This window comes from Crinia signifera, chromosome 9, assembly GCF_055691185.1.
Source record: "Crinia signifera chromosome 9, ASM5569118v1, whole genome shotgun sequence".
In the NCBI taxonomy this organism is placed as follows: domain Eukaryota; kingdom Metazoa; phylum Chordata; class Amphibia; order Anura; family Myobatrachidae; genus Crinia; species Crinia signifera.
Window position 1 is genome coordinate 139331013 of NC_139225.1, and position 23987 is coordinate 139354999.

At 47.1% G+C, this 23987-nt stretch overlaps 1 protein-coding gene across 4 annotated transcripts; it reads right to left on the reverse strand.

Moving 5' to 3' along the window:
• Nucleotides 1–222: 222 nt before the first annotated feature.
• On the reverse strand, nucleotides 223–23197 carry LOC146036150 (uncharacterized). Of its 4 annotated transcripts, none has more exons than XM_083159995.1 (3): nucleotides 22965–23197; nucleotides 13936–14791; nucleotides 223–3296 (listed from the first exon to the last, which is right to left on the reverse strand). In XM_083159995.1, the coding sequence occupies exon 3, from the start codon at nucleotides 3082–3084 to the stop codon at nucleotides 2230–2232; it is 855 nt and encodes a 284-aa protein (XP_083016121.1). In that variant the 5' UTR covers nucleotides 3085–3296; nucleotides 13936–14791; nucleotides 22965–23197; the 3' UTR covers nucleotides 223–2229. The 4 variants fall into 3 exon arrangements, 2 of the variants coding, with proteins under 2 accessions (XP_083016121.1, XP_083016122.1); XR_014460780.1 differs by having other exon boundaries at nucleotides 14501–14791; XR_014460779.1 differs by lacking the exon at nucleotides 223–3296 and having other exon boundaries at nucleotides 13256–14791; nucleotides 23043–23197.
• Between the last annotated feature and the right edge of the window lie 790 nt (nucleotides 23198–23987).

Consider the following 23987-nt stretch of genomic DNA (forward strand, 5'->3'; position numbering starts at 1 on the left):
TCAGCCCCACCTGCAGTGCAGCAATGGTTTTGCTAAGAAAAGTAGCTTCGTGATCAGGCCCATTGTCCAAAGGGTTTCTGTTATCCAAGAAAGGTGCAATTATTGCATATTTAAAACAATTACATCCCATATAGAGTTTAGCCTATTGTCTTTCTTTTTTTTAGGGGGGGGGGCTTCATATCGATAACCAATATTTTAATACACAATCTCAGTCATAAAAGAATATACTTTTATTTGAGGCTCTGTATTGGAAATACCTTCTCTTTTCTACACAATTTTCAGCCGCCTTCATAAGGTGTTTTTTTAAGTTGATAAAAAGTATAGCTACAAGTATAGGGGCTCATTTATCAGCAAGTATTACCTATTTACAACTCATTGGGTGGTATTCAATTGTTATATCGTGCCTAGAGTGGCCAATCCCGGGACCGGCCCCAAAATGACGGGACACCGTCTGGGCTGCCTGGCTGCTCCCTACCCCAGCATGCGGCCTGCACATCGTGATGTCTGACTGTCACATCCCCACTGCTGCTGTCTGGTGGGGGTGGGACAGTAGTAGTAAGTTTATTTATAAGGCGCCACAAAGTGTCAGCAGAGCCGTACATAGCAAACAAAAAACAAATGACAAGGTAACGTACAGGGTGTGTTGAAAAATACAGTATAAATAGGGGTATAGCTGGTAGAACTAAAATCAGCTTCAGTTCAGAAGTAGGTGTCAAAATTGTCGAGGAGACTGAAGATGAAGTAGAGGAAGGGAAGAACAGGACAGGAGCACAGGTGAGGTAAAGAGGTAGGGTGAGTACGTGAGGAAGGAGGACCCTACTCATAAGAGTTAACATACTAAAAATAGGTGGGTGGACGAATGAAAAACAACAGGATAAGTAGGAATGGAGGGGAACGGAGGCAGGATAGGAGGATCAAAAGAGGTTAGGAAGAGGGATAGGCTAGTCGAAAAAAGAGGGTTTTGAGGGAGCGCTTGAAGGAGGTAAGGGAATCAGAAAGCCTGATGGGTGGCGGGAGGTTGTTCCAGTGCAGGGGGGGCAGCGCGAGAGAAGTCTTGGACACGGGAGTGGGAGGAGGTGATTAGGTGAGAGGTCAGTCGGCGGTCAGCAATGGAGCGAAGAGGACGGGAGGGAGTGTGGATAGAGATCAGTGAAGAGAGGTAAGGAGCGGTGGAGGAGGAGAGAGCCTTGTAGGTGGTGGTGAGGAGTTTAAAGAGAACTCGGAAAGGAATGGGGAGCCAGTGAAGAGATAGACAGTGGGGGGAGGCGGAGGTAGAGCGGCGGGAGAGGAAGATGAGCCTAGCAGCAGCGTTAAGAATGGTTTGGAGAGGTGCGAGGCGGGTGAGAGGTAGCCCAGAGAGAAGGATGTTGCAGTAGTCAAGGCGGGAGATGACAAGAGAGTGAATGAGAATTTTGGTCGCGTCAGTGGAGAGGAATGGTCTGATGCGTGAGATGTTGCGTAGGTGAAAGCGGCAAGACTGTGAGAGCGCACGAATGTGGGGGGTGAAAGAGAGGGAGGAGTCAATGATGACACCGAGGCAGCGCGTTTGGTCGGTGGAGGTGATCTCGGTTTCACCAATGCTGATGGAGATAGTGGGAGAAGAGGGGATGTTCGGGGGATGGAAGATTAGAAGTTCAGTTTTAGCCATGTTTAGTTTCAGGAAGCGTTGGGTCATCCAGGCTGAGATGGCCCTGAGGCATTCGGAGACCTTGGACAGGCACCCCCGCACCACTGCTGTCTGGTGATGGTGAAACAGACCACCAGGCACCCCCGCAGTCTGGTGTGGGTGTGACAAGCATGTTTTTTTTGGGGGGGATGGCAATCCCAGGATTGAGCATTTTTCAATCCCAGATCCCGGGATTGGCATCCGTAGTCGTGCCCAATTTCCCATCTAAAATGACAGGGGATCCCAGGGCTTTATTCAATTGATCTATTTATTTTGCGCATATCGTGCTCATTATGGTCAAATTTAGCCACGTATTTGCACATTTCAGCCCAACACACCCGGGGATATCGAGCTGAAATGCTGATGAAAAAACAATTGAATACCGCCCATTGTGTATGTTAAAGGATGTTGCAGGCAATCAGCTCCTGTCATTTGAGTGGACAATCGGGAGTCTATTGGCTGGAGAACCATTTATCATACAATGTGAGTTTTAAATAGCTAAAACGCATTTGATAAATGCCTGGAAAAGCTTTTTCCCCTTATACATATTGCATGAGTCGATTCTATATGTTAGTGTCTTCCGCCGAGTCATCTCCGTGTTCTTCCACTAAGAACCTCTCCTCCGTGTGCGTCCTCTGGTGCCTGTACAGGTGGGAGCTACTGCTGTAAGCTTTCCCGCAGTCACATATATATCTCTTTTCACTTTCCGTTTTTGCTTCTAGCTGGGATCTCTGGTGCCTATAAAGATGGGAACTACACGTGTAACTCTTCCCGCAAGCACAGACGTAGGGCTTTAATTTTCTTTCCTGCCCTTCTGCCTGGAGATACGTAACACAGCCGCCTCTGCTCTCATCATGCATTCTCTTGCAAGTCTTCTGGTGTCTGTACAGATGCGAGCTGATAGTGTAGCTCTTCCCACAGATACAAGTGTACGTCTTCGCCTTGGTCGTCCTCTCTTCCCAGGTTACGCCATCGCTGTGCCCACTGAGAAGCTTGTTTTCTCCAGTGTGGGATTTCTGGTGTCTATAGAGGTGGGAGCTACTGGTGTAACCTTTCCCACATAGGCAGCTGTATGTCTTCGCCTTTTGGGTTTGTGTTTCTGCTGTAAAGTTGGAATGCTTTTCGCTGTCCTCACCTATACAGCCATCTTTTCTTGGTGCCGTCTGTTGGCCAGATGCAGACAAGGCACACGTAAGGTGTTTTCTTGGCTTTGGGCTTGGTTTATGCGACAACGTTTCTTCCTCCTGCTCTTCCTCTGTGATATCAGTCGATGACTGGTCTTCTCTGCAGAGGTCACTATCGGCTGCCGTATGTGGATTACCCACACTACTACAGTCTCCATCACTCCAGCTAGAAACTAAGCTATCTTTAACCAATTTGTCATCCCGTGAAAAGTCGCCATTGGTGTTGGATCCCATTTCTTGTACAGCCTTGGACAAATACTTACCGGTTCGTTGATCACGGACAGCAGGGGAGTAGTTGTTGGTAAATTAATGGGTTTTTTTAAGATCACTAGTTCAGCCAAATATCTCCTTTTAGTGTGTTAGTTTCTTACAAAACCATTATTTGTCCTTACTGGCTCCTAGCATCCACAAATTGACTCTTCCGGTTTGATTTTTGCAGGTGTCTGCTGGATAAAAGTAGACATAAAAACATGTTAAATATAACCTTTAATCATTGTGCTACTATATTTTTCATTATAAACACTGTTCGCTCGTCAGGGCTGTGTGCTCAATGGGAGCAGCTGTTAGTGGGATTAGCCAGATCCCAAATTAATAAAATACACAGAACAGAAAAAACAGAGTTCCAAAACAATTATACTGTATGATAAGTAAAAGACAATTTAATATCAAACATGGGTATATTCTCAACAGAGAGTATAAATTATTAGCATAAAAACAAAGTTTGTGACCCATGTGGGTTCCCAATTGATGGAGTCCCGTTGGAGGTTCAAAACTGAATTCAATTCCAGGGAAAAAAACCTTGAGTGGTGGGTTTAGCTGGGGCAGGACAAACCTACCAGGGCAGGTTGATCCTGCCCCAGCAAAACCCACCACAGAGTTGTGGGCCAACCCCCCGCATCTCCCCCCACCCCCCTCATCTGCTCCAGCGCCACCCGCTGGAGCTCCTGTGGCCTGCCGCTGCGCCAGCCACTGATCATAATAAGTGGCAGGCTCTGGGATGTTCGGGGCGGCTCGGGAGGACTCGGACGCCTCAAACCCGGAGTCCCCCCAAGCCACACCGAACATCCCCAAGCCTGCCGCCTGCTATTTACTAGAACTAATGGCAGCATGGGCAGGAGATCTCCAGCGTACAATCGCCGGAGCTGAGCAAGATTGATGGGAGGAGAGCGGAGCGGCCACTGGTGGCAGTGGTGTGGTGTGCCTGGAGAGGTGATGCGCCAGTGGTGCACACCTTAATTTTAGTGGTATGCCCGGAAATTTAACGGGACAGCCCGCTGCAGCAGCGCAGCCGAGCCCAGAAAATTTCCAGGCATACTACTCAAGTGGTTAATTTAGTCACTAGGGAAACAAGCAATCCATTTTAAAGCTCCAATAGATTTTGTGACTGCTTAATAAAGGTTTAAACCTATCGCCACCACATTTATTAACATTAATACATTCCAGACCAATCACTTCCCATTATGGCATTGGACTTGGTGGCATGAGACGCTATGTAACAGAATATTATGCAAAATATTCCTTCGATGCTCGAGGAATCTGATATGAAGTGCCCTAGTTGTCCTACCTATGTATCCGAGGCCGCAGCTGGAGGTCGATCTCACAATTAGCATCACAGTAGACGAACCCTTTAATGGGTTTGGGCCCCCCACCAACCACTATTTCTAATGACCTATTTTGGATATAGTTACAAGTGATACAGGCATTGCGGCCACATTTGATACCGCCCTGCATCCTAGATGATAGTTAAGTTTGAGAGGAACCTTTAGTTGGTATTGGTTGTTCCTCTCCAAGGGTACCTGGAGCCAGGAGGGATTTCAATGACTTGTTCTTTCTGAAAACAAAATAGGGATAATTTGGTAATACTGTATATCACATAAGAGTGGATCTTGGTGTAGAATATTGAAGTTTTTTTGAATACTCTCAATATCTACAGCAGGGGCGTAACTATAGCACCGCAGCCCCCGCCACCGCGGGGGGGGGGCGCTGTGCATGTGGGGGCGCCGGGGGCTGCGGTGCTATAGTTAAACCCCCCCTCAATCCCCCGCAGACTTACCTATCGCGCTGGTCCCGGCGGCTCCGTTCTTCTGCTGAGAACCACCACAAAATGGCCGCCCCCATATAGCACACAGTTCTCTGAAACTGTCTGCTGTATGGGGGCAGCCATTTTCTGGTGGTCCTCAGCAGAAGAACGGAGCCGCCGGGACCAGCGCGATAGGTAAGGCTGTGGGGGATTGAGGGGGGTTTGCATGGGCGGCGGGGTAGGGGTGCTCGGCAGGGCGGCGGGGTAGGGGTGCTCAGCGGGGCGGCGACGGGGAGGGGGCGCCCAAAACTTAGCTACGCCACTGATCTACAGATTGACTATTGTATACAGAAATAAAGGGTATGCTGTTGGTGTCATATTTAGCTGTCTTCTATGAACGACCGTTCAATAAATCTTTCCTATCTACAGCCCTGGCTGCTTGTGCGGCTTCATTAATCTATTTGATGGGGTAACCACAATCCAGAAAAGAATGTGACAGCTCAGAGGCCTGTCCCTCAAACATGTTGGTCTGTGCAATTACTTTTAATTCGTAACATTTTGATCAATGTTTTGCTTGATCCAAGCCGGATGGTGGGCACTGTCGTATCGGATGTCGGCATTTGTGTTGACCTCTTTCCGATAAGTTGCAGTATGGATATTATTGTCCTATATTGACAAACCGATGTGTAGGAAGTGTGAGTGAAGACCAAATTAAACGAGTTAGAATTAAGATAAAAAACAAATGAAAGTGCCAAAGTGTAATCCCAAATAATAAATAGATCATCGATGTAACGGACATTGAGGACCAGCCTGGCTGTGGTGGAGCCAGGCAGTTGATGATAAGTGTCAATTATAGGCCCCATCCCAATGTGTATTTACTATCGAATCCAAAAAGTTTTAAGTAGCTGTAAAATCTAGGTGCTCCCAATGTTGTTCCACATTTTAAAAGTCCATACACACTGAGAGATATGCGGCGGCGGTGCCGCGAAAAATGAATGACCCGCTGGTAAACACTGAACAATATCGTTCAGTACCAGCACCCCAGCCAAAGATGCAGTCGCTGACAATATCGTCAGATTGGCCTGTATGTTCAGACGATTGGGCATATCGTTACTGATCCGTGGGAGCGCACACTGTGAACAATATACTGAGTACACACTCAACGATATTGTACAAAAAATTGGGATGATGGCACTACAGGAAGTAAAACATTGCTTATTTTTGTTCGCCCCTGTATGGCAGGGCTGGGCAACACCGGCCCTCCAGATGTTAGTGAACTACACATCCCAGCATGCCTTGCATCAGTTTAAGCATGGCCACATAGCAAAACTAATGCAAAGCATCCTGGGATGTGTAGTTCACTAACATCTGGAGGGCCGGTGTTGCCCAGCCCTGCTCTATGGAATGACAGCAAACATAAGGACAGTGTCCTATCATCAAAAGGACAACCACATATGCACCATACATGTATGTAATGCAGCCCTATTGAGCAGTACAGAATCAGCACACATGTATGTAATACAGGGCATATGAGCAGTATAAAGCACCACCCATGACCTCTGCAGAAGCACCATACACATTATATAGGGTATGGGTAAAAACCGGACCGGACCTAGGGATGGCCATCGTCCATCGAGGATTACAAAACATTGATGGAGTAGTTTTGTCATCGATTGATGGGGAGAACCAGATGGTTTACCAGCATCGATGTCAAGATTAAACAAATAGTTTTGTTTTGCTTTTTCCTGGGACATGGAGCATAGCTCCGCCCAGGACACCCGTGAAGCCCCGCCCCTGTATTCTGATTGGCTCAAAGGCCAAAAAAAAAAAAAAATTGATGACCTCCTGCAGTCACTGTCAGTGCTGAATCTGCTGCACAATCAGTGACAAGCGCATGATATCATATTGGCTGAAAGCATTCCCTTGTCACTGTGCCGCTTAAGCGTCTTTTTTTTTTTTTAAATGTGCTTTTACAGCCATTTGCCTGTCCCCGCCACCACCAATGGCGCTCCATTCACTGCAGCCTGCTCAATACAGGCTGGCCTCAGGGAAGAAGCCCGGCGACGGCTCCCACCACTCCCCTACCACATTACAGACCTCCACAACCCGCCGCAGCTGCCCATGCAGCACCCACACTACCATCGCACACTCCCCTTCCCCACCCAAACTTCCCCCACCAACAGCACCCCCAGACACCCTCCCGCACCCCAACAGAACCACACACATGCCTCTCCCACCATTCACGCCCACCCCGCACCTGAGACAAAGACAACTGCAGCACCCCCGCAACCCCCACTCACGTACGAAACCCGCCTAACCCGCAGTAACACTGCACCCACCCACTGCACACGCACCTAGGGGTCGATCCTATTACCCCGAAGGGTGCGAGTTGCCATTCAGGTGCCGTTTTAATGCTGAAAATGGCACTCCCCCCACCAACGGTACAAATGCACCCACCCACGGCACCCAGACCTCCTCAACCCACAGTACCGCCGCACCCAGCCAGATCAACACTGCACCCGCCCATCACCCACCCGCAGTACCTATACCTCAACCAGTTCCGCAACCACAACACCCCCAAAATTTACCCTTGCTCAACCGGTGCACCCCTGCACCCTACTCCGCCTACATAGGGCATACCCTCACCTGCAACTTCACCACCCACAGTATCCATGCACACGACACTTCCCCACCTACACCACTAACAATCAACCTCCCCATCTACAGTTGCGGTGGGCAAAATGAGCTACCCTGGCCCTTTCAGAGGCTAAGACCCAGGACAGCTGTACCCACAGCACCCCCCTATTGGCGGCCCTGCACATCAGTGATTGCTCTGCAGAGTATCAGCATGCTGAGTGGGAATATATAGAAAGCCTATACACCTGCTCAGCAGTTCCACACTGTCCATCCCCAGCAGGTTACACTATAACCACATAACGCAAAAGGGACATAGTACGGATTCTTACCCGTTAATACGCTTTCCTCTACTCCACCATGGCAGCTGCACTATGGGTTCTCCCCCTCATTAGGTAGATCTGGAAAGGAAAAAAGACACAACACTGCCCCTATATAAGGACCGCCCCTACAGAGGCTCAGTGTCTTGATTATCAGCGAATATGCACTCATATATTAACTTAAATTAACATCTTATATTGCATCATATATCCCAAGGGAGGGAATAATGCTGCCATGGTGGAGTAGAGGAAAGCGTATTAACGGGTAAGAATCCGTACTTTCCTCTACCTCCCCATGGCAGCTGCACTATGGGTAGTACCATAGCAGTGTAAAAGAAAAAAAATTTTTTGGGTGGGTCCGAATCAGAGAGTAATACCTCATACTGACGTAGGTTGTAGTCACCTACATGTAGGTCCCTTGAACTAACATTCTTCCCCTTATTAGGAGTTTTTTATGTCTGTCCTTATATTACTGCGCTCAGTATCTTCCTGCCTAGTTTCGCGTCACTGGAGGACTCGATATCCAGACTGTAATGTCTAGCAAAAGTGTGGACTGATGCCCAGCAGGCTGCTTTACAAAGTTCTTCTAGGGAAGCTGCTCCCTTCCTGGCCCAGGAGGATCCTACGGCTCTGGTGGAGTGAGCTTTTAAGCTTTGTGGCACTTCCTTGTTGTTTATCTTGTAAGCTTCCCCTATACATGTCCTGATCCATCTGGCGATGGTAGCTTTTGAGGCTCCAAGCCCCTTATTCTTGCCTTCTGTTACAACGAAGAGCCTTTTTGTTCTCCTCCAGCTCTCAACCCTTTGTAAGTAAATGGTTAGCGCTCTTTTCACATCTAGCTTGTGAAGCCTCCGTTCTTTCTCATTAGTTGGTTTTGCACAGAAAGACGGTAGTACTATCTCTTGGTTGATGTGGAACGATGAGACTACCTTGGGCAGGAAGTGAGGGTTTGTCCTTAGGACAACTTTGTTCTCAAAAAAGTTCAGGAATGGCTCTTCTGCCCAGAGGGCCTGCAACTCCGATACCCTTCTTGTGGATGTTACTGCCACCAGGAATGCTACTTTGGTCGTTAGCCACTTCACCGGCACCTCTTCTAGGGGCTCGAAGGGGCTCTCGGTTAGCGCATTTAGCACTAAATTGAGGTCCCATGGTGTGGTTGGGCTACGAAATTCTGGCCTTATCCTCTTGGATGCCTGTATGAACCTTTGTACATACTTATCTTCTGCGATTCTCCTGTCTAGTATGGCACCTAGCGCAGAGACCTGGACTTTCAATGTACTAACTGATAACTTCTTATCTAGGCCCGACTGGAGGAAGTCAAGTACTGTTGGTATGGCCCTATGATCCTTCCTCTGGGTTATACAGAATTGTGTGTATGTTTTCCAAATTCTGTAATATGTGCCTGATGTTGAGCTCTTCCTGGCCCTTAGCAAGGTCTTCACTACTTTAGAAGAGAAGCCCCTATTTACCAGGGTTCTGGTTTCAGCAACCATGCCGCTAGGTTCCAGTCTCTGGGTTGATGTTGCGTATATCTTCCCTGCCATAGCAGGTCTTCTTGGTCCGGTAGTTTCCATGGCCCTGCTACTGCCATCCTGACCAGTTTCTGGAACCAGGCCCTCCTTGGCCATGTGGGCACAATGATTATTACCGTTGCCTTTTCCTTCTGTATTTTGTTCAGTATCCTCGATATAACCGGGAAGGGAGGAAACACATACATCAGGCCTTGCTCCCACTGACACGTCAGCGCGTCCGTGTCCCAGGACCCTTCTTCCCAGTGTCTGGATATGAACTTCTCTACCTTCCTGTTGCCTCTGGTTGCCATGAGATCTATCCTTGGATAGCCCCATCTCTGAGCTATCTCTTCGAATACTCCTTGGGATAATTCCCACTCCCCTGGGTTTATCTGCTTCCTGCTCAGGGCATCCGCTTGCTGGTTTTTTCTTCCTGCTATAAATACTGCTGCGAGACTGCTCGTCCAGGCTTCCGCCCAGCTCAGCACCATTGCTGCTGCTGTCATCATCACTCTGCTCCTTGTACCTCCCTGCTTGTTGAGGTACGCTACTACTACCGCGTTGTCTGTTCTGATTATTATGTCTCTCTGATATAGTTGGGATTGGAAGTACTGACACGCCTCTCTCACTGCGTTCATCTCCCTGATGTTCGAGTGAAGTGCTCCTTCCTGCCTTGACCACTGTCCTTGGGCTGCTGTCCCCTCGCATACTGCCCCCCAGCCTGTCATGCTGGCATCGGTTGTTATTAGCACCTGTTCTCCTGTGGTGAAGGACTTGCCTTGTCCCAGTCTTCCTCTTGACCCCCACCAGAGCAGGTCTTGCTTGGCTCCTTTTGACAGTATGATTCTCTGTGTGGTCCTCTTGCTGTCCCCGTTCCACTGAGACAGAAAGCAGTTTTGTATGCCTCTTGTGTGGAACCTTGCCCAGTTTACAGTATCTGATGCTGCCGACATTAGGCCCAGTAGCCTTAGGCAGTCTGCTGAACTGACTGTTCTTCTTACTTGGAAGTAGTTTATTTCCTGTTTTAGCTTTGCTATTCTTTCCTGCGTCAGTATTGCCTTCATTGTTACTGAGTCTATAACGACCCCCAGATATTTCACCGCTGTTGTGGGCTGAAGCTGGCTTTTGTCTAGATTTATAATCCAGCCATGTTCTTGGAGAAATTCCATTACTCTGTGAGTGTGGCTTACTGCTTGATCCTCTGACCGAGCCATTATTAATAGGTCGTCCAAGTACGCCCATACTGTGATGCCTTCTTCTCTTAGCTTTGCCACCAGCACCACCAGGATCTTGGTGAATGTCCTTGGGGATGTTGACAGGCCGAACGGCAGAGCTGTGAACTGGTAGGTTACGCCTGATATGCGGAATCTTAAGAATTTTTGGTGTTCTGAGTAAATCGGTATGTGAAGGTAGGCATCCCTGAGATCTATCGTAGTCAAAAATGCGTTTCTCTTTATATCCGGGAGTATCGTTCTGAGAGACTCCATCTTGAATTTTCTTGCTACCACGTATGCATTCAGCCTTCTCAGATCCAGAATGGTCCTGAATCCTCCCGATTGTTTCTTGACCACAAAAAACCTTGATTGCCAACCCGTCATCTCCTGTCCTTTGGGGACCACCACCACTACTCCTTGTGCTACCATGTTTTTTAGGCTCTGCTTCAGTGCCCGCCTTTCTTCTTTGTCCTTTGGTATGGGTGACTCTTCCAGCCATACTCCAGGGTCTTGTACAAATTCTATTTTGTATCCTGATGATACTGCTTCCATCACCCACTTGTCTTTGGTAGATTGGGCCCAGACTGAGTGGAATTTTTTCAGTCTGCCCCCTACCTTCTGCTTGGCGTCATTGTGTTTGTCTGTATCCAAACCTTCCATCTCTGCCCCTTTGGCCACGAAAGGAGCTCCTTCCACCGGACCAGGGTCTCCTATACCCCCTGCCCGGCCTGTATGTTCTTGCCTCCTTAAAGTCTTGGAACTGGGGTCTTTGTGATCTGTTTGGTGGTTTCTTAAACCCTCTGTCTTGAGGGAGCCACGTCGATTTTCCCCCTGTCGTTTTTGAGATGATGTCATCTAAGCCTTTCCCGAATAGGTAATCACCTTGAAACGGGAGTGAAACCAGCTTGTTTTTGGACTGGGCGTCAGCCGACCATGACTTGAGCCACAGTGCTCTCCTGGTTACTGCGGTACTTGCGTTTGACCTGGCTGCCAGTCTGACCGCATCCAATGACGCATCGCAGATAAACTCAACGGCAATTTGCACGTTCTGTACTATTTTAAGGAGTTCTGACCTTTTCACTCCGTCCAGTAAGTCAGACTCTAAGTCCTGACACCAGGATCTCAATACCCTCGAGGTCACTGCTATCGCCGATGATGATTTAATGGAGGCCCCTGACGTAATGTGCTGCTTACGCAGGCTCATCTCCATCTTCCTTTCCATTGCGTCTTTAAACGCATTGGCGTCTTCAAGTGGTAGAGTAGTTTTCCTTGCCAATCTGGCAATGGCTGAATCTACTTTGGGAGCCGTCTCCCATTTCTTCACTTGCTCCGTGTCGAATGGGTACATTTTGTTAACCCTAAGCGGCACGGCTATTTTCTTATCCGGATTAGCCCATTCTTCCTCCACTATGTCCTGTAGTGGTTTGGATAGGGGAAAAGACTTGGGTTTTTTCTTTTTATCTTTGAAGAGAAGGTCTTGTAACCTCCCTTCCTCTTGTGGGTCCTCAATGCTGAGTGATTTGTTTATTAGAGTAAGTAGGCTATTAAGGAGATCTGGATTAAAATCCAGCTCCATTTTCTCCTGTGTCACTTCCCCTTCTTCCACTTCCTCTTGTGGATCAATAGCGGGCCCTTCCCCTGGGTCAGAATCCTCGGAATGTGTTTCCCTGGGCCTTTTGTGTGACCCCTTCTTCAGATCTTCCTTTGTAACAAAGGTGTCTGCTAAGGAAGTTTTCAACATGGCTACCAGGTCCGCCATCTGTTCTGGCCTCATTATGGGGGCTTTTTTACAGTTATCACACACCGTGCCCTTGCATTTCTCTGGCAGGGGCGCATCACACACCGAGCATTTAGACGTATGTAATTTTTTATGCTTCTGTTTCCTTACATTTTCCTCTTGGCTTACCCCGATTTTCCCTGCTGCTTTTTATCATCCTCCATAACTGCAATCACTGTAGCACAAGATAAGGTAATCAGTAAAATGCCTGATAAAATTGCAGTATAGTGCTCCGTTAGCAAGCTAACATTGGAGCCTTACCCGGTGTTAGTCTGGTTTTGGTGAGTATCAGCAGCGTTTTCCGGCCGGCTGCGGCGCCATTTTAAGTCCTGGCATGTTTGTCAGAGAGGTGCGCCCTGCGTTCCCTGATGACCTCACACTCCCCATAAATCAGCTCCGTGCGCGCGCGCGCGCGTCCTCGTGCCCCTGCCGACGCCAGACGCCGCGTCTGACGTTGCCTCCGGCGCTTCCTGTGCTCGTGCTCCGTGTGAGAGGAGAGATGCTGTACAGCATGGCGCACGAGTCCTGCTGTAATCCACTGTGTTCCGGACAGACAGTAGGTATGTTTGCGGGGATTTTGCCCATAACCCCCAGCCACATTAGCGGAGGGGGGTTCACCAGACAGGTGTCCCAACTACTCTAGGTAGCGGGTAGCCTTCTTTTCGCCTAAACCCCAACTGCACTAGGCAGCGGGGAAGGTAGCAGCATTGTGGGGTAAGCCTCCTCTACCTGGAAAGGAAAAAAAGACACTGAGCCTCTGTAGGGGCGGTCCTTATATAGGGGCAGTGTTGTGTCTTTTTTTCCTTTCCAGATCTACCTAATGAGGGGGAGAACCCATAGTGCAGCTGCCATGGGGAGGTAGAGGAAAATGTATTTCTGATGTCCTTTATTAGAAATAAAATATATATATATATATATATATATATATATATATATATATATATATTACACACACACTAAGTGATTCATTGCACCCTACGGGCGCTCTTCACACCGTCGTAAGGTGCTCCACCCCTTTATTGCGTGACATATGGTTATTATGGGTGTGGGAGCAGGGGTGGTGTGGGTGGGGGAGGGATGGGTGCGTGAGTACTGCGGGTGGGGGGTGGGTGCATTAGTACCACAGGTGGGGGAGTAGAGGGTGAGGGGTAACCGCAGGTGGAGGAGTGTGTGCGGTGGTGCTGTGGGAAGGTCCGATGCGGGTGTGCTGCAGGGGTGCTGCAGTTGGGTGGGGTTTATGGCGTGCTGTGGAAGGGAAAGAGGCCTAAGGCAGGACAATTTTCATGCAATTTAGGCACTTTCCATGCGATTATCAATCACTTGAAAACTGCCCTAATTGAATTTAATTGACCGGGGGGTCCGATGCAGGCAGGCAGGCTCTGCTGGAATTGCATACGATACATTGAATGCAAAAGGACTGCATGCGATAGGTCACGGGCGACTGAAGGGGTGATTCCGTGCGACTTCAGCGAGGGGAGAAGCCACCGTGATGTATGGGGGCCTTTACTGCAATTCATGACAATTATTTCTTTGATTAAAACTAAATTTCAAAATATTCAGCGGATGGGCGGAAGTTGGAGGAATTGATTGGCCGCACTTTCCATCTCACCAGTCGTCCGAATCATCTGTCGCGTCTGAAGATTCCTGTTTGGCTTGAGGCTTTTCCCTCCTATGAATTTTGTAGTGCGTATCCAGGATATACTTCCTGTTAAATGTTTTCCCGCATATTTCACATTCATAGGGTCGTTCCCCGGTGTGGATTCTCACGTGCCTGTCGAGGTGCGTCTTCTGGCCAAAGCTTTTGGGACATTCCGGGCACTTGTGTGGCTTATCACCGCTGTGTATCTTCTGATGCCTATGCAAACACGATGAGAAGGAAAAACTCACCTTACATTCAGGGCAAACGTAGGGCTTCACCCCAGTGTGAGTTCTCTGGTGGCTCGTAAGGTGCGACGGGGTTGTAAAACCTTTCTGGCACTCCGAACACTTATAAGGTTTCTCCCCGGTGTGCATTCTGTGGTGCACGACAAGCTCCTGTTTATCACGGAACACTTTATCACACTCGCCACACTTGAACGGTCTCATATGGACCCTTTTGTGTTTCCTCAAACCGCCAATAAACCCAAAGGTCTTATGACACAACGAGCAAGCATGGCGACTCTTTCCGTTTTTACCTTGAACCACCTTGGGAGACACCGCTTCTGAAGTCTCCGGTTCAGCATAATCTGTGTCATCTTCCTTTTGGCCAATCGTGTTCTTGTTCTTACTGTAAATACCTTTTTCTTTATTCAGAGTCTTACCTATGGAACTGCCTGATTCCATTGCTCTGTTAAAACGTCACATCACTATGTAATACCTGTGTTGCATCCCCATTTGCGAGTGTGAGGACAGCTTCTCTTTGTGCATCTGAATTATTATAAAGGGTCAATAAAACGGGTTTTACTCCTCTTTTTCCTGTTACATACCTAAAGTGAAAAGAAAAAGTATATAAATATGACATTATAAAATAAAAAATAAATAAAAAATAATAAATCGTTAAATTCACATGCACGTTATAGGCTAAATAGGCCACTTGGTCTCTGTATTACCACAGGTATAACACTGATAAGCCGGCACCTGGATTAAAGCAGTGTGCCGCATCACCCGTTTTGCTGGATGATCAGTGGTGTCTCTGCACCTGGTCCCCCCCCCCTTGCAGTGCGACTGAGCTGGACCTTTGCCAGCTTTTTTCCCCTCTGGAGTATTCACAATCTTGGATATGAGCAGTCTACTAGTGTGGACTCGCCGGCTGCCATACAGCCCCTCATCTAGGACAGGAAACCTCCAACAGCACCAAGTGGACTTACCCAACAGGACTCTATCACCTGGGAATCCTATTCACCGATCCAGTGCAGGTTTACATTTCCACATGTCATGTGTTGACCTACTGATTGCGTTGACAGATTGACCATGTTGACCTAGACATTGTCTGTCAGCCATCTGGATACCCTCTAGTCTAAAGCTGGGTACACTCTATACCAGGGTTTGACAAACCCGGGCGCCAAGTCACTACGGCGACCAGATTCTGGCCTGCCGTCTGCTGAGGAGATAGCACACAGAGGCAGCGTGTCCCAGCTCCTGCCTAATACACCACCTTACACCCCCCCCCCCCCCCGCTGCACATATAGCCAGAGAGCACGTGTAATAGATAGAGCAGAACATCGCGGGGGGTTATTGATGTCTCCAGCATCGCTACAGCCTGAGAGGAGGAGACAGAGGTCCGGGGGAAGCAGCCGAATGTCACTGGGGGGAGATGCACGAGAGCTACCAGCAGCTCGGTGACTCCTCCATCATGCCGCACGTCTGATGGTTTTTTTGTTATATGCATGTCCTGTTTCACACGGCTTTAAAATACACCCTGTACAAGTTTTCAGTAAAAAAATTTTTTGGGGGGGGGGGCGATTTACTTGGCTCCTAAACTTTTGTCTTTGCTCTTAGATTTTAGAAAAATTTGTCAAGCCCTGCTCTATACAATTTTTTTGTAATGATATTGTTGAGTGTGTACCCAGTATATTGTTGACAGTGTGCGCTCCCACGGATCAGTAATGATATGCCCAGTCGTCTGAACATACAGGCCAATCTGACGATATTGTCAGCGACTGCATCTTTGGCTGGGGTGCCGGGGAACAACATTGTTCAGTGTTTACCAGCGTGTCATTCATTTTTCGCAGCAGCGCCGCCGCATATCTCTCAGTGTGTATGGACCTTTAACCCCTTCCTGACACAGCCAGTTTTTGCCTTCCTGACAGAGCCCTTTTTTTCAAATCTGACATGTATCACTTAAGTGGGGATAACTTTTTTTTGCTTTTACTTATCCCAGTGATTTTGAGATTGTTTTCTCGTGACACATTGTACTTCAAATTAGTGGTAAATTTGGGTCGATACAGTCTGTGTTTTTTTGTGAAAAATACCAAAATGTCGTAAAAAAAATGGAAAATTTAGCAATTTGCAAAATGTTAAATTTTCTGCTTGTGAGACAAATAATCATACCACTCAAAATAGTTAATAACTAACATAGACCATATGTCTACTTTATGTTTCCATCATTATTTCAACTTCCTTTTAATTTTTTTGGACACTAGGAGGCTTACAATATGAATAGCAAATTCTCAAATTTTCAAGAAAATTTCAAACACTGATTTTTTTAGGGACCAGTTCAGTTCTGATGTGACTTTGAGGGACTTGTATGTGAGACACCCCCATAAATGATGCCATTTCAAAAACTGCACCCCTCACAGTATTCAAAACAGCATTTTGGACGTTTGTTAACCCTTTAGGTGTTTCACAGGAATTAAAACAAAGTGTAGGTGAAATTTCAAAATTTCATTTTTTTTGCAGATTTGCAATTTTAATACATTTTTCTAAAGGAGCACAGTAGATTTTACTAGAGAAATGTGACTAAAAATTGATTCCCCCAATTCTTTTGTTTTCATAAATATCCTATATGTGGCCCTAGTGTGCACGTTGACCAAACCACAGGCTTCATAATAGAAGGAGCACCTACTTGATTTTGGAGCCTCCTTTTTATGAGATTATTTTTTAGGCACCATGTAGGTTTCTAGGCACCATAAGATGCTAAAATTTAGGAACCCCCCCACAAGTGACCCCATTTTGCAAACTACACCCCTCAGGGAATTCATCTAGGGGTATAGTGTACATTTCAAACCCCCAGGGGTTTCACCAATTTTGATACAACTGGGCTGTGCAAATGAAAAATTAAATTTTTTACACAAAAATGCAGTTCTGGCTCAAAATTTTTCATTTTCACAAGGAATGAAGGAGACAAAGCACCCCAAAATCTGTGCCCCAATTTCTCCCGAGTACGGCAATGCCTCACATGTGACCAAAAAATACCATTTGGGTGCATGGCAGGACTCAGAAGGGAAGGAGTGATTTTTGGATTTTGCAGCTCAGATTCTGGTGGAATGTTGGTGGGTGCTATGTCGCATTAGCAAGACCCCCCAAGCACCAATACAGTGGAACCCCCCCACAAGTGACCCCATTTTGCAAACTACACCCCTCAGGGAATTCATCTAGGGGTATAGTGTACATTTCAAACCCCCAGGGGTTTCACCAATTTTGATACAACTGGGCTGTGCAAATGAAAAATTACATTTTTTACACAAAAATGCAGTTCTGGCTCAAAATTTTTCATTTTCACAAGGAATGAAGGAGAAAAAGCACCCCAAAATCTGTGCCCCAATTTCTCCCGAGTACGGCAATGTCTCACATGTGACCAAAAAATACCATTTGGGTGCATGGCAGGACTCAGAAGGGAAGGAGTGATTTTTGGATTTTGCAGCACAGATTCTGGTGGAATGTTGGTGGGTGCTATGTCGCATTAGCAAGACCCCCAAAGCACCAATACAGTGGAAGCCCCCCACAAGTGACCCCATTTTGCAAACTACACCCCTCAGGGAATTCATCTAGGGGTATAGTGTACATTTCAAACCCCCAGGGGTTTCACCAATTTTGATACAACTGGGCAGTGAAAATGAAAAATTACATTTTTTTACACAAAAATGCAGTTCTGGCTCAAAATTTTTCATTTTCAGAAGGTATGAAGGAGAAAAAGCCCCCCAAAATCTGTGCCCCAATTTCTCCCGAGTACGGCAATGCCTCATGTGTGACCAAAAAGTGGCAGGACTCAGAAGGGAAGGAGTGATATTTGGATTTTGCAGCACAGATTCTGGTGGAATGTTGGTGGGTGCTATGTCGCATTAGCAAGACCCCCAAAGCACCAATACAGTGGAACCCCCCCACAAGTGACCCCATTTTGCAAACTACACCCCTCAGGGAATTCATCTAGGGGTATAGTGTACATTTCAAACCCCCAGGGGTTTCACCAATTTTGATACAACTGGGCAGTGAAAATGAAAAATTACATTTTTTTACACAAAAATGCAGTTCTGGCTCAAAATTTTTCATTTTCAGAAGGTATGAAGGAGAAAAAGCACCCCAAAATCTGTGCCCCAATTTCTCCCGAGTATGGCAATGCCTCATATGTGACCAAAAAATACCAGTTGGGTGAATGGCAGGACTCAGAAGGGAAGGAGTGATTTTTGGATTTTGCAGCTCAGATTCTGGTGGAATGAATGGTGGGTGCTATGTGGCATTAGCAAGACCCCCGAAGCACGGTGAAATGATGAACCTAATAATCCATAGATGTGTGGTATATTTTAAAACACTCCTTTATACATAGGCCGGGTTTGTCGGGGCAAGTTTCACAGTGGAAAATAGTTTCCTTTCTTATTCCCTTTTTATAGCAAACTTTGCACCTTTTTTGTGTCCTGCCCTTTCTTGCAGTGGAGGGGATTTCGTTAGGAAAATGCTGCCCTGGTACAATACGGGGGCCAGTACTAGAAGTACTGGGGCCCTCTGCCTGCTGGTTCCCAAATATTAGGCCCTTTATGACTTCCTCTTGAAAGTGCATAAATGTCCCCCTCTGGCTGGTAGAACGGAATAGCACGTAAGCGTTATACAGTGCCATCTGGATGATATACACGGCCAGCTTCTTGTACCAGATTTTTGTTTTCCGCAGGGCACTGTACGGCTTCAGTACCTGATCTGAAAGATCCACTCCGCCCACGTACCTATTGTAATCTAGGATACAATTAGGTTTTGAGGTGTGGGTACTGGTACCTCGTACAGGGATGGAGGTGGTACTGTCTCCATGAATTGTTGTCAGTATAAGGACATCCCTCTTGTCCTTATATTTGACCAACAACATATTTTCGGTGCATATTCCCCTGCTTTCACCCCTTCTCATTACTTGGGCAATGTGCGTTTTTGGGAGGCCTCTTTGGTTCTTACGCACAGTACCGCAAGCTGCTGTACCTCTTGAACCAAGGGCCTTAAACAGGGGGATGCTAGTGTAAAAGTTATACACATAGAGGTGATAACCTTTATCCAGGAAGGGGTGCACTAAATCCCAGACAATTTTTCCACTAACACCTACGAGGGAGGGGGGGCATTCTGGCGGTTCAATTCTTGAATCCTTCCCTTCATATACCCTAAACCTGTGGGTGTACCCTGAGGTGCTTTCACACAGCTTATACATTTTTATGCCATACCTTGCCCTCTTACTGGGAAGGTACTGGCGGAATTTAACCCTTCCTTTAAAATGTATAAGGGACTCGTCAATACAAATAAATTTTTCAGGGATGTACATCTCTGCAAATTTGGCACTGAAATGATCAATTCCCGGCCTGACTTTGAATAGCCGGTCAAAGGTGGGATCATCTCTGGGTGGGCACAGTGTATTATCGGTGTAATGTAAAAATTTAAGGATTATCTCAAAACGAGCACGAGTCATGGCCATACGGTAAAATGGGGTGCTGTACAGAACATCTGTACTCCAATATTGCCTAATTTCTGGCTTTTTTACTATGCCCATATGTAACACCAGACCCCAAAACGTCATCATCTCTACTGCATCTACAGGGGTCCACCTAGCAAATGATGACGTGGGGTTTTGAGCAATAAACTGCTGGGCATATAAATTAGTTTGGTCCACCATTAAATTTATAAAATCATCAGAGAAAAATAATTTGAAAAAGTCAATTTCTCTGAGACCTGCTGAATCAAATTGGATTCCTGGGATGGCCAAAAACTCAGGAACCTGGGGCTCAAAATTGTCTGGTGGTGGGGTCCATACGGGATCAATCATTTGGGGGGGGGGTCTCAGCTGCTCTACGGGGGCGTCTTTGAGGGGGTCCCTCATCAGCAGAGGAGGAAGAGGAGCTTAAGGCGAATCCTTCAAATTCCCCGCTTGCATCACTGGCTGTGTCAGAGTCAGAGGCAAGCATGGCATATGCCTCCTCCGCTGAATACATTCTTCTGGATGACTGGGATGACATTTGGGATGACATTTTTATTTTTGTGTTTCTGTAAGTGTAATGTTTCAACACGTGTATAGTGTAGGGGGGGTACAAACTTTATTTCAACACGGGGGGTATGTAGTGTGTAGTGTGTATGTAGTGCAGAAAAAAAAAATACTTACAGGAATAAATACAGGAATTTGATCCCAATAAAAAAAAAAAAAATTGAAGGGGTTAAAAAAAAAAAAAAAAAAAAAAAGGTCCTGCGCCAAAAATTGAGCACAGATGTTGGTCAGTAACGTCCGTCACTGAACAGCGCTCAAAGGCAACAGGAATTTGATCAAAAAATAAATAAAAAATAATAGATCAACCCTGTGCCGAAAAAGCTGATCAGTGATGTACGTCACTGATCAGCGCACAGTGGCCACAGGACACCCACAAAATCACAGTGTGTGTAAAAAAAAAAATAAAAAAAGACCCCACAGCACCCTCAAAAAAAAAAAAAAAAAAAAGGTGATCAGTGATGCGACACTGATTACCAGTGAGGGGCAGCAGGTGCACAACCTTTGGTGCAACTGACAGTGCAACTGGCAGCAACTGACAGGTATAAATAAAAAAAACAAAACCCTGTACCCCCAAAAAGTTGCTGATCAGCACAGATATACTGATCAGCACAAAAGGGGGGGTAGCAGACACAAAATATAGCACTCTCTGTCACGATCTGTGACTCTATGACACTGCTGCAGCAGCACACACAGAAGTCACAAGATCCAGGAAGTATCCAGCTGCTGGCAGCACGCTACCAGCGGTGATCAGCGGTGATCAGGTAAGTTTCAGGCAAGGATCAGGTATGTATCACGACAGATTGGCACGGTGACCGCTCTGCACGCAATTCCAGACCGGAATGGCGTCTGCAGCGCAGTCACCGTTAGTTTAAATCACGCGCCTTGGCTGTGATTGGTCCGTGGGTCCCACGGACCAATCACAGCCTTGGGGGCAGGTGGGGTGAGGTGTCGTCGTCACCGATGACCCCCTCATGCCCCCTGACGCCCGGCGGTGATTGACACCTGTGTTACCGAGCGTCTGATTCGCCAGTAACACAGGAAAACGCTGTGAATGGCTGTTCACACTGAACAGCCAATCACAGCGATCGCCGACGGGGGGGCGGCATCGCAGCCCCCCCTGGGCATGCAGGGACATGTCTGCTGTCAGGGACAGCAGACATCGTCTCTCTGTCACTGCGTCTCAAGACGCAGTGGCACTTTGAAGTCATGACGTATATATTAGTCATGTGTCGGGAAGTACATCCCGGCCATGACGTATATATACGTCAAATGTCGGGAAGGGGTTAAAATGTGGAACAACATTGGGAGCACCTAGATTTTAAAGCTACTTAAAACTTTTTGGATTCAGTAGTAAATACACCTTGGGATGGGCCTATAATTGGCGCTGATCACCAACTGCCCACCACGGTTCCACCACAGCCAGGTCGGGAGATATGAAAATTGCCTTCATCTTTGCTGAAGAAATGGATGAGGTTAAGGAATAAAATGTAGCTACATTGGCCCCTGCTGAAGCATGTGAGGTCATAACATCCCAGCACAAGTGCTGGGAGGAATATTGCCCGGTACACACCAGAACGATGCAGATCACAAGATGATTTATCCGATCGTGACCAGTACCCACTTGAATGGACGTTTACAGATACCTACTTGCTGTAGGTAGGATCTGAGAAACGACCTAACAACCCGCGGGGCCGCGCATCAGATCAGAATTGGCCCAAAACATGCCCAATTTACCTACAATCTGTCAAGATTGTATCTAATTTGGGTAATTTTGTGCCAAATCGTTCTGGTGTGTACCCTACATGTGTGCTCTGATGGCACTACAGGAAGTAAAACATTGCTTATATTGGTTCATCCCTCTGTGGAATGCCAGCAAACATAAGGACAGTCTCCTATCTGCAAAATGATAACCACATGTGCACCATACATGCATACCTCCCAACTTTAATTGGTGGTCCAGCTGGACCTTTTGGGGGTGTGGCCCCATGGTGAGGGGGCATGGCCTTCAAACGCGTCACTCATGAGAGGCCACACACCTGTTTTGCCGCTGCTGCCCCTCTGCCTGCGGGGAATAGACGCTGTGAGCATGCGCACAGCGTCTATTCCCCACTAACAAGCGGGTGGCAGTGTGAACACCCAATTACACCCCCCCCCCCCCCCCCCCGCGCGCTGTGGGACACTGCTGGCCCCAGGCTGGCCATGGGAACGTCCCCAAAAACCCAGATGTTTTCCCACTGTAAACAGGACAGTTGGGAGGTATGTACATGTATGTAATGCAGCCCCATTGAGCAGTACAGAATCACCACACATGTATGTAATACAGGCCATATGAGCAGTATAAAAGCACCACACACATCATATATGTAATGGAGGCCTATAGAAGCTGCCTAAGCACCACCTTATATTTGTAAAGCAGCCCCTAATGTATAAACACACACGTATGTATTACAGCCCCATGAGCACTGTATAAGCAGCACATGTGTAAGTATTACAGTCCTCATTGTAGGAGCACCACACATGTATGTAGTACAGCCCTTACTGTACTGTATATATATGTAGTACAGCCCCATGAGCACTGTATAAGCAGCACATGTGTAAGTATTACAGTCCTCATTGTAGGAGCACCACACATGTATGTAGTACAGCCCTTACTGTACTGTATATATATGTAGTACAGGCCATATGAGCACTGCAGTATAAAGCACCACACATACCATGCAGCACAAGCAGATCCTCCAGCAGCAGCTCAATCCCAGCATGTGCAGAGGGGACACAGGGCAAGCGTCCCTTACCTTGCTCAGAATGCAGGGGAGAAGATCCGGCAGCCGGGGACTAGAGCAGCAGGAGTCCGGTTCATCGAGCCCCACAGCTGCTGGCAAACTGGCCAAAACGTCTGAGGGGCTCCATCAGCAGCCATACAGGTCCCAGACCAGGCGGAAGCAGGAAGCAGTCCAGAAGATTCATGGAGTAAACGGGGGGAGGAGCCCAGCAGGGACAAAAAGGAAGTAAGGAACCAGAGAGGCACATTGTTGCACACAAGCATATACTGTAGTTGTCAAGTCAGCTTATAACAAGCGGATTTGGGCTTATCATTTTTTTTAGTAGCTTTGTTTTGGGCTTGTTTTATTTTGGGTTTGGTGTTGTATTTCTCTGTCATTCAATTCAGCACAGAGATAAGGGACAAACACAGGTGAGAACTAGGTTTATAGAAATGGTAATGACTCCCATTATCTATGTTGCTGCTTGTGTGTAGTCAGTAGGGCTAATCTGATTTTAACAATTATGCTTGTAGGAAGATTGTTCTATCTTTTCTTAAGATGTCCACACATGGTACAATTTAACAGGTGCGATGTGTGCTCGCCTCCCGTGCACATTGCACAGCACAAAAAGTATGTGCTCACTAGATTGCATTGCATCTCATTGCATTGCATTCAAAACACATGCGATCTAGTACAAAACGTACAGCGCCTGTCGCACCATGTATGGTTAACATTTCTCAGCGCGTACAAAGGACAATGTTCACTTGAGATTTTTGGTACTTGTTTCCTAGCAGGGCGCCCAGTAAGCTAAATGCTATTCTCCGTAGTGAAATCGCATTGCATGGCGCGTTCTAGTAGCATGCGATGCGTGCGATGTCCATATAAAGTGCACAGGAGTGCTTATACAGTGAAATATCGCATGCGATCTCAGTGCATCAAATGCAATGCGATATTTTATTGTACAAGCACCCATGTGAT